The sequence below is a fragment of the Clarias gariepinus genome, chromosome 11 (genome assembly GCF_024256425.1).
Source record: "Clarias gariepinus isolate MV-2021 ecotype Netherlands chromosome 11, CGAR_prim_01v2, whole genome shotgun sequence".
NCBI classification, from domain to species: Eukaryota; Metazoa; Chordata; class Actinopteri; order Siluriformes; family Clariidae; genus Clarias; species Clarias gariepinus.
Genome location: NC_071110.1, coordinates 437,501 through 447,500, shown reverse-complemented (window position 1 = coordinate 447,500; position 10,000 = coordinate 437,501). Strand labels below are relative to the sequence as shown.

The 10,000-nt window shown below is 44.4% G+C and overlaps 1 protein-coding gene across 1 annotated transcript in view; it reads left to right on the top strand.

Moving 5' to 3' along the window:
* The first annotated feature begins 2,201 nt into the window (after positions 1 to 2,201).
* rab2a (RAB2A, member RAS oncogene family) overlaps positions 2,202 to 10,000 on the top strand; it is a 16,100-nt gene continuing 8,301 nt past the window's right edge. The window contains exon 1 of the mRNA XM_053506852.1: positions 2,202 to 2,517. Within this exon, the coding sequence (XP_053362827.1) occupies positions 2,472 to 2,517 (46 nt within the window). The 5' untranslated portion in view covers positions 2,202 to 2,471. The remainder of the gene's footprint in view (positions 2,518 to 10,000) is intronic.

The window sequence follows — 10,000 nt, the reverse complement described above, 5'->3', positions numbered from 1 at the left end:
TTCTGAAAGAAAAAGATCTTTTTGCATTACATTCAAACTTTTTTGAGATGCGCTGTACTGTGTGTATCTACAGATGTTTAAACTTTACTCTCACGTTAATGTCACTGCGTTAGAAGACGACGTGTCACACACAGTGGTGTTTATCCTAAAGAACAGTAGATAAAGGTGGTATACTGTCCACACAGTGTCATCATTAAAGACCAGTGTTTAGTAATCAGGTTCACATCTTTTGTTTAGTAAAATTCCTCAACAACATTTCCCCGTCCTAAGTGTTTTTGCAGTTTTCTCATCCTCAATGCTGACAGTTTCCCTTCCGTTCCTCTCCCTCCTGATCATTGATCCTGTTTTGAATAGTTTGTGCACTAAGTAGTGTTTAATACTCATAATGTCTGGTGTGATCCTCACTGCTGTTCCTCACATGTTTCTCCTTATTTTATTCACAGCTAGGCCTGGACGTGGTTCTATTTGCTTACAAATACTTTATTTTTTAACATATCATGATATATCAAGCTGTAGGAAAAGATTTAGAGATCTGGATTTATGATGATTTGGTGAATAAAGTGACCGTCGCTGAACAAACACACAAGAGTTACTTACCACAGGATTGTACTTTAACCACCTGGTCCTGTAGTAACTGATCGTGGACGTATGGAGTCAGTTACCTTCAGGTTCACACAGGAGACACGCGGTGCAGCTCATCACTTTAACTATGGAGTACTGCAGGCTGAAACAGTGTGCTGATGAGATCAGAGGAGAGAGATCAGGCTGTCGGAATGGTTACAGTCGTGGTGAGCAGAAAAGCAACTCAGCTTTGTGCACAAACAAGATCAAACCTTCAGGTGCATGTGTTATACCAACAGAAGTCCACGTCAGGTTCCTCTCCTGTCAGCCAGATACAGAAGTGTGAGGCGCTCATGGGCGCGGACTTTCCACAGGATGGACAGAGACCAGAAGGAGACCACATGGAAGTTTTTGAAAATTCACAAAGCAGCTTCACAAAAATGAAAGAAAAAAAAAAAAAATTTTGTGTAAGTGTGTATGTGTGAGAAAAATGTGTCCAGATAATAATGAGATAAATGAATGAATGATGAATGAAATGTCTCTGATGAGCAAGCCAAGGGTGACGGACAGGTTTAAGAAGAAGAGTGTATGAAACACACGTTTATTATCAGTAAAGAAAGCATATTTAAACAGTCATTAACATGTCAATCACAGAGAGACCCAGAGACAGACGTTAGAGACGCATTCACAGCTTCCAGTGAGACAGAGGCGTCTGGGCAGACACGAGCTGTTTGGGTTTATTGTCGTCTGGAGTCAGGAAGTGAAATGAGAGGCTGGTTCATGGGCTCAGGGAACTTCTCTTCATCATATTACTGTATAATATCTTACATTACCTGTATCTGTACATCTGTATCTGTGTATCTTACATAACTCTGTTTCTACAGTCTTTATTAAACAAACCTCTTATTTAACTGGACTTTTATTTCCAGATTTAATTTTCTCTATTAAGTAATAAGTAATCATAAGAATCAATAAGTATCACATTTTATTAACATTTTATACTCGTCAAAGAAAAAAAAAGGAAAAAAGCTTCAATAATTTAATTGGATTCAAACAATTAAACAGCATGTTCAGTTAAATATAAAGGATTATTTACATAAATCAATTAATTTACTTTAAAAGGGGTCAATGAGTATTTATTTATTTATTTATTCATTTTATTTCCTTCTCGTGTTTATTCGCAGCATCAGACACGTGACAGGCGCGAGGACTTCCGGTGGAGTTCCGGTCCCGGAAGTGCTGTGGGCTTAAAAGTCTGCATTTCCGGTTAGGAGAAGTTCTGGATTTAGATCGACATATTTACACATTTAGAAACCAAAACTCTAATTTCAGCTCGTGGTTTTATTGTGTTCGTTCTGTAGATTTTATAAAAGTCGTCAAAACGAATCAGTAATAAATCGGATCAATTCGTTAAGGCCAGATACACGTTTTGTGTGTGGTACTTCGTGTTTGGTTATATTTAAATGTACGCACCAATATTGTAAATTGTGTTTTTATTTTTTTTAATTGTGCGTTTTAAATACTGATGATTTTTTTTTTTACAACAAAACAAAGACTTTAATTTATATATTTAAAATAAGAACGTATGTGCGTGGTGTAAACTTCCGGTTGCGTGCGTGCGTGCGTGCGTGGCGAAGGCGGAACGTGATGACGTCATCGGTGGAGCTTTGAGGTGTTTATTGTTCGTTTGAGCGTCGAAGAGAAAAAGCAGCGCAGCAACGGGAGTAACGCGCCGGAACCGCTGATTAACGCCCCTGTCCCCGCCGCCTGAGGGAGCGCAGAGCCTGTCCGAGCCGAGCCGCGGGAGAACCTGACCTCTGCCGCGCTCCGTACACGAGTTTACCGGGGTTTTTGTTCGGGAGCCATTTTACAGCAGAGGAGAGGCCGGAGACAGCGGTGTGTGTGTGGACATGGCGTACGCGTATCTCTTCAAATACATCATCATCGGAGACACAGGTACACACACACACACACACACACCCTGTCAGCCACACACACGACCTAGCAGGCTAACACCGTTAGCGCCGCGGACCTGCCCGCGGTGTGTGTGTGTCTGTGTGCAGTATTTCCGCAGTGTTGGACTGAGTGACGTGGTACAGCAGGGCTGGGTGATGACTGAGCCCGGGGTCTCTCTCTCTCTGTCTCTCTCTCTCTGTCTGCTGCCATGTTGTTATCACATTTAAACACACCGGAATAATTAGTTTCTAATCCCTGAACATAAATATTAACCCCCTGGTGTCAGATCGCCTTATGTAGCTCTGCTTACTCAGATAATTACACTTATCAAATTAATCAGCACTTCTGCACAAATATTACCTCAGAAATAAACTTAAACCTGGATGTATTATCACTCTGATCATTATTATTAGTGCTCTGACTTAAACCGGGTGTGGGAACTCTTCTTAATTTTAACCTCTGTTTCTAGCTAGCGAACGTACATTTTTTTCCCCCATCCGTATTTAGCCTGAAACTCCACCCCTTTGCTTTGTGATTGGCTTATGTTATAGCGGTTTCTTCTTAAAGATTGGTCAGAACGCGTGCGCTCTCATCGATCAGCCAATCAGAGCGCGGGAGGCGGGATGATCTATCCGAATGTGATTGGGGAAAAAAAATACTACACCTCGCTAGCAATCTCGGCTATTCAGTGCAGTAAGATTAGCGCGCTAGTTACGGAGGTGATTAGCTGAAAATAATAAAGCGGGATGCGGTGTGATGATAATGTGTAATATTACTGTAGTGTGTGTGTGTGTGTGTGTGTGTGTGTGTTAAATAAACTGTCACGAGTGAGTTTGATTGGAACAGACGGTGAGGTGGGGCGAGAGGATGCTCAGGAAAATGGAGGAACTGGAGTTTAGATCTCAGGGCTGTGGGAGTGTTTAACCATTACAACACCCGAGATAAACACTGTAAAACATCTTAACACCCGAGATAATCACTGTAAAACATGATAGCACCCGAGATAATCACTGTAAAACATGATAGCACCCGAGATAAACACTGTAAAACATCATAACACCCGAGATAATCACTGTAAAACATCATAACACCCGAGATAATCACTGTAAAACATCATAACACCCGAGATAAACACTGTAAAACATCATAGCACCCGAGATAAACACTGTAAAACATCATAACACCCGAGATAAACACTGTAAAACATCATAGCACCCGAGATAAACACTGTAAAACATCATAGCACCCGAGATAAACACTGTAAAACATCATAGCACCCGAGATAAACACTGTAAAACATGATAGCACCCGAGATAAACACTGTAAAACATCATAGCACCCGAGATAAACACTGTAAAACATCATAGCACCCGAGATAAACACTGTAAAACCTTACGGCACATCATAACACCTGAGATGAACACTGTAAAACATCATAACACCCGAGATAAACACTGTAAAACATCATAGCACCCGAGATAAACACTGTAAAACATCATAGCACCCGAGATAAACACTGTAAAACATCATAGCACCCGAGATAAACACTGTAAAACATCATAGCACCCGAGATAAACACTGTAAAACATCATAGCACCCGAGATAAACACTGTAAAACATCATAGCACCCGAGATAAACACTGTAAAACATCATAGCACCCGAGATAAACACTGTAAAACCTTACGGCACATCATAACACCTGAGATGAACACTGTAAAACATCATAACACCCGAGATAAACACTGTAAAACCTTACGGCACATCATAACACCTGAGATGAACACTGTAAAACATCATAACACCCGAGATAAACACTGTAAAACCTTACGGCACATCATAACACCTGAGATGAACACTGTAAAACATCATAACACCCGAGATAAACACTGTAAAACATCATAGTACCCGAGATGAACACTGTAAAACCTTACGGCACATCATAACACCTGAGATGAACACTGTAAAACATCATAGCACCCGAGATAAACACTGTAAAACCTTACGGAACATGATAGCACCCGAGATAAACACTGTAAAACCTTACGGCACATCATAACACCTGAGATGAACACTGTAAAACATCATAACACCCGAGATAAACACTGTAAAACATCATAGCACCCGAGATGAACACTGTAAAACCTTACGGCACATCATAACACCTGAGATGAACACTGTAAAACATCATAGCACCCGAGATAAACACTGTAAAACCTTACGGAACATGATAGCACCCGAGATAAACACTGTAAAACATCATAGCACCCGAGATAAACACTGTAAAACATCATAGCACCCGAGATAAACACTGTAAAACATCATAGCACCCGAGATAAACACTGTAAAACCTTACGGAACATGATAGCACCCGAGATAAACACTGTAAAACATCATAGCACCCGAGATAAACACTGTAAAACATCATAGCACCCGAGATAAACACTGTAAAACCTTACGGAACATCATAACACCCGAGATAAACACTGTAAAACCTTACGGCACATCATAACAACCGAGATAAACACTGTAAAACTTTACGGAACATCATAACAACCGAGATAAACACTGTAAAACTTTACGGCACATCATAACACCCGAGATAAACACTGTAAAACCTTACGGCACATCATAACACCCGAGATAAACACTGTAAAACTTTACGGAACATCATAACAACCGAGATAAACACTGTAAAACCTTACGGCACATCATAACACCCGAGATAAACACTGTAAAACTTTACGGAACATTATAACAACCGAGATAAACACTGTAAATCTTTACGGAACATTATAACAACTGAGATAACCACTAGAAGTTTAGCTCTCAGAGCTGTGGGAGTGTTTAACCATCATAACACCTGAGATAAACACTGTAAAACCTTCTAAAGCCGTTACACACGTTATAAACACTAACATCTTAACACCATAACCTGTTATAAACACTCTACACTGTAGTATTATAAGCTGCATTCTAACTGTATTCACACACGGTAGTGATATTTATATTTATTTTAATCTCTCTCTCTCACACACACACACACACACACTGTTTATGCCCGCGGTGTTTCTTCTGTGTACCTGGACCCTGTCGCAGCAGATGGCAGACAGCAGATGAACACAATAAATAAATACACACAACAGTTTAATGTGCTGTAGGTGTTTTACACACATACACACTCCTGAACACACCGGCGTGTCGAACCGCAGGACTGCATTGCATCATGGGTATCTCATGTGGGTTTGCTAACAAACTGCCAGGGGGCCGTTCAGTAAAACATCAACACAGGAATGAAGGATGTTAATCTCATCATCATCATCATCATTATCATCATGATGTAACCCAGCTCGGAGATGTCAGGAGGCTGCAGAGTGTGTAGAGCACCACACTAGAGGAGTGTGTAACAGGGTCTAAAATAAACAAGGTTCATGCCCCACAGTTACCCTTTAAACACACACACACACTTATGATAGAGTTCCTTAAGGGTTCTTAGGGGTTTATTGGCTAATCAGTGTTGTTTTTCTCAGAATAAACCCACTCGTGTGTTTCTGATAAACTGTGTGTGTGTGTGTGTGTGTTTATAGACCTGGAGCAGTGCAGAGTGTTCTCTTGCTCTGTAACATGAAGCTCAGGACTTGAATAAACACCACCTGACCCAGAGACTGTACTCAGCTCTAACCCCACCCTCCTCACTACAGCCCCACCCTGATCATTAGCTATAGCTCCGCCCCATGATAACTCCACCTTCTCTTTAGAGTAATTACAGGTAGAGATGTTATAACTGAAGTGTAGGGGCAGGCAGTGGTCAGTAGGATATTGAACCGCTGATCAGAGGGTCATAGGTTCAAATCTCAGCACCAGGAGGGTTTTTTATTTATTTATTTATAAAAAAAAAAAAAATTCCATAACTGATTCAGGCCACTGGTCAGAGCTTTTATTGACAAATACACGAGTCGGAGGGCGTGGTCAGTGCTCCTGGAGCTGCAGGGTGCAGAACGTTTCAGGGTCGGCCCCGTGTCTCTCATCGGGTTAACTCCACAGGGAGGCGCTCTACGTCCACAGTCGTAAAGAAACGGCTTCAGGCGTGGAGCGCTCCCAAAAGGTCTCTTCACTTTGAACACCGCCAGGTTCTGGTACCGGTACTCCGGATCAGCAAGTACTGTCATTATCTGACGTAGATTATCACTCCACACACTCCTGAGCGTTCGTCTGAGCGACGTCACTCCACACACTCCTGAGCGTTCGTCTGAGCGACGTCACTCCACACTCTCCTGAGCGTTCGTCTGAGCGACGTCACTCCACACACTCCTGAGCGTTCGTCTGAGCGACGTCACTCCACACACTCCTGAGCGTTCGTCTGAGCGACGTCACTCCACACACTCCTGAGCGTTCGTCTGAGCGACGTCACTCCACACACTCCTGAGCGTTCGTCTGAGCGACGTCACTCCACACACTCCTGAGCGTTCGTCTGAGCGACGTCACTCCACACACTCCTGAGCGTTCGTCTGAGCGACGTCACTCCACACACTCCTGAGCGTTCGTCTGAGCGACGTCACTCCACACACTCCTGAGCGTTCGTCTGAGCGACGTCACTCCACACACTCCTGAGCGTTCGTCTGAGCGACGTCACTCCACACACTCCTGAGCGTTCGTCTGAGCGACGTCACTCCACACACTCCTGAGCGTTCGTCTGAGCGACGTCACTCCACACTCTCCTGAGCGTTCGTCTGAGCGACGTCACTCCACACACTCCTGAGCGTTCGTCTGAGCGACGTCACTCCACACACTCCTGAGCGTTCGTCTGAGCGACGTCACTCCACACACTCCTGAGCGTTCGTCTGAGCGACGTCACTCCACACACTCCTGAGCGTTCGTCTGAGCGACGTCACTCCACACACTCCTGAGCGTTCGTCTGAGCGACGTCACTCCACACACTCCTGAGCGTTCGTCTGAGCGACGTCACTCCACACACTCCTGAGCGTTCGTCTGAGCGACGTCACCTTGTCACCAGCAGCCTGAGAAAGTTAAACACTGGACTCTCTCACTCCTCTGGTAGCCCTCACATACTTCTTGTGTGCTCCTCTGATGCTCCTCATGTTTTCCTCACACACTCTTCACACTCTCCACACACACACACACACACACACACACACACTTGGTTGTCATGGCAACGTTAACACTGAACGCCGCCCCACATGTGTCCTGAATCTAAACATAGATTATACAGAATGTCCAGTTTAGGACACACACACACACACACACACACACACACACGTTAGCTGTCTGTGATAGTGTGCAAACATTGTGTGTGTGTGTGTGTGTGTGTGAGATTCTATTGTGATTATAATGAGTGGTGATGAGGAGAGATCACTCCCCCACTGAGGATGTTTATAATCAGATTACAGCCTGTTAGTTAGATCAGACAACTGCACTAGCATCAGACCACATACACACACACACACACACACACACACACACACACACACAACTGAGTGCATTTCCTTTACAAGTACAAAAGGTAACTGTAGGTGTGTGTGTGTGTGTGGACTATGCACCCCCATTGCGTCCTCCTCTCAAGTGTGTCCTTCTTGCTTAGCAACTACTGTTGCTCATGGTAACACACACACACACAGACAGTGCAGACGGTGGAGGCGGTGTGTGTTGAGTGTAACAGTCCTGGTACACAGCGTGGTGTCTCTTCAGCGCGAGCGTTCGGAGGAGTTACGGTGTGTACGGGCCGCACTCTGACCGCTCTGGCGCAACACTCTCCACGTGTGTGTGTGTTTTAAATGCAGGTCCTCCGACCATTACACACACTTATGAGAGAGGGAGAGAGAGAGAGGCGTGTCGTGCAGCACATTCACACACAGAGAAGTGAACCCTGTACCACGGCAGACTGAGGGGGAAACGCCAGACGTGTGGAGAGACGACTCGTCTCCAACCGGCACCGTCTGGACGAGAGTTTACACACGACCCCAAACTAAATACTGTACTGAGCGAACCAGAGATAACAGACTGTTGTGTCTAACCAGAGATCCTTCACACACACACACACACACACACTTGTGCGCCTCATGCCTCCGTCCCGGCGTGCCGTGATCATGTGACCCACTTCAGATCGGTTTTTACTGGCTTTTTCTGAAGTGCTGCTGAATGTTTTTAAACAAAGGTAACACACCTGAGAACAGCGCCCCGATCGAAAGAAGGCGTGGTCACGTTTCCTCGAGCACACAGGACACTGCCGCGGGTACCAGGGACAGGACCACCGGTCACCTCCCCGGGGGTGATTTCTATTAAAATTGTGATTCTATTAATATCTATTGTGATCTTCAAATACAGGAGTTTAACATTTAACTTCAGATTAAATTGAACACAAAGTTACGCTGTTACTGAGCAGCGTGTGTCCGTCACCTGCTGTAATTATTAATTTATAATTAAACTCAGTGAATAATTCACTCTTACACACGGGATGTAAATGTGTAAATAATTTACCTGTAGGTTTATAAAGAAACTGTGATGTTTTATCGCCTCCATAGTCTCAAAACTCAGTAGTGAGCACGCGCGTGTCTCCTCACACCGGCATGCAGGTCACTCCACACACACTAATGCACAGGATCATTGATGAGTTAGCGCTGGCGGTGTTGAGACTGGCGTGTGTGTAATGAGCGGCTTTGGGACTAATTCTCTCATGCTTTGGAGAAGAAGGCAGATCTGTGAGTTTTAACACACGATTTTTAATAATGTTACACACACACACACACACGCAGGGGTGGACTGTCCTCGGATCCGTGTCTGCGTCTGTAGTGTGAGATCAGTCTACAACACCGTCTCTGTCTGAGAACTGACCGTGTAGAGCTGCACATGGGTCATACACACACGGGTCATGTGCGGGGGTGGTGTGTGTGTGTGTAGAGGTGTGTGTGTGAATTAGTCACACCCAGTGTGTAAGGACACTAACACACTGCCCTCTAGTGAAGGTTATTAATCTAAAACACTCCAGTCTAACTCAGTTACTGTACAGTAGTATCACGTCTGTTTAACACACACACACACACACACACACACACACACACACACTCTCTCTCTCTGTAGAGCAGGCTGTTTACAGAAAGGTCCGGTTGCTAAGCAGCAGAACAGAGCAAAAGGAGTGTATTGTGTAGACAGAACACCAGCCGCAGTGTAACGCCTTAAACCCTGGTGTTTCAGTGTGAAGATCAGATATCAGACCCTGTGTGTGTGTGTGTGTGTGTGTGTGTGTGTGTGTGTGTACAGATATATGGCAATGCTGATAATGTGGATGTGGGGACGAACATACTGGAGAAACTCCTCACTTCATTACCTGCAGCACTGACACACTGACTACAGCTCATCCCTCTCTCTCTCACACACACACACACACACACACACACACACACACACACACACACACACACACACACACACACACACCTGCACCACCTTTTCCACACTTGCACACATCTG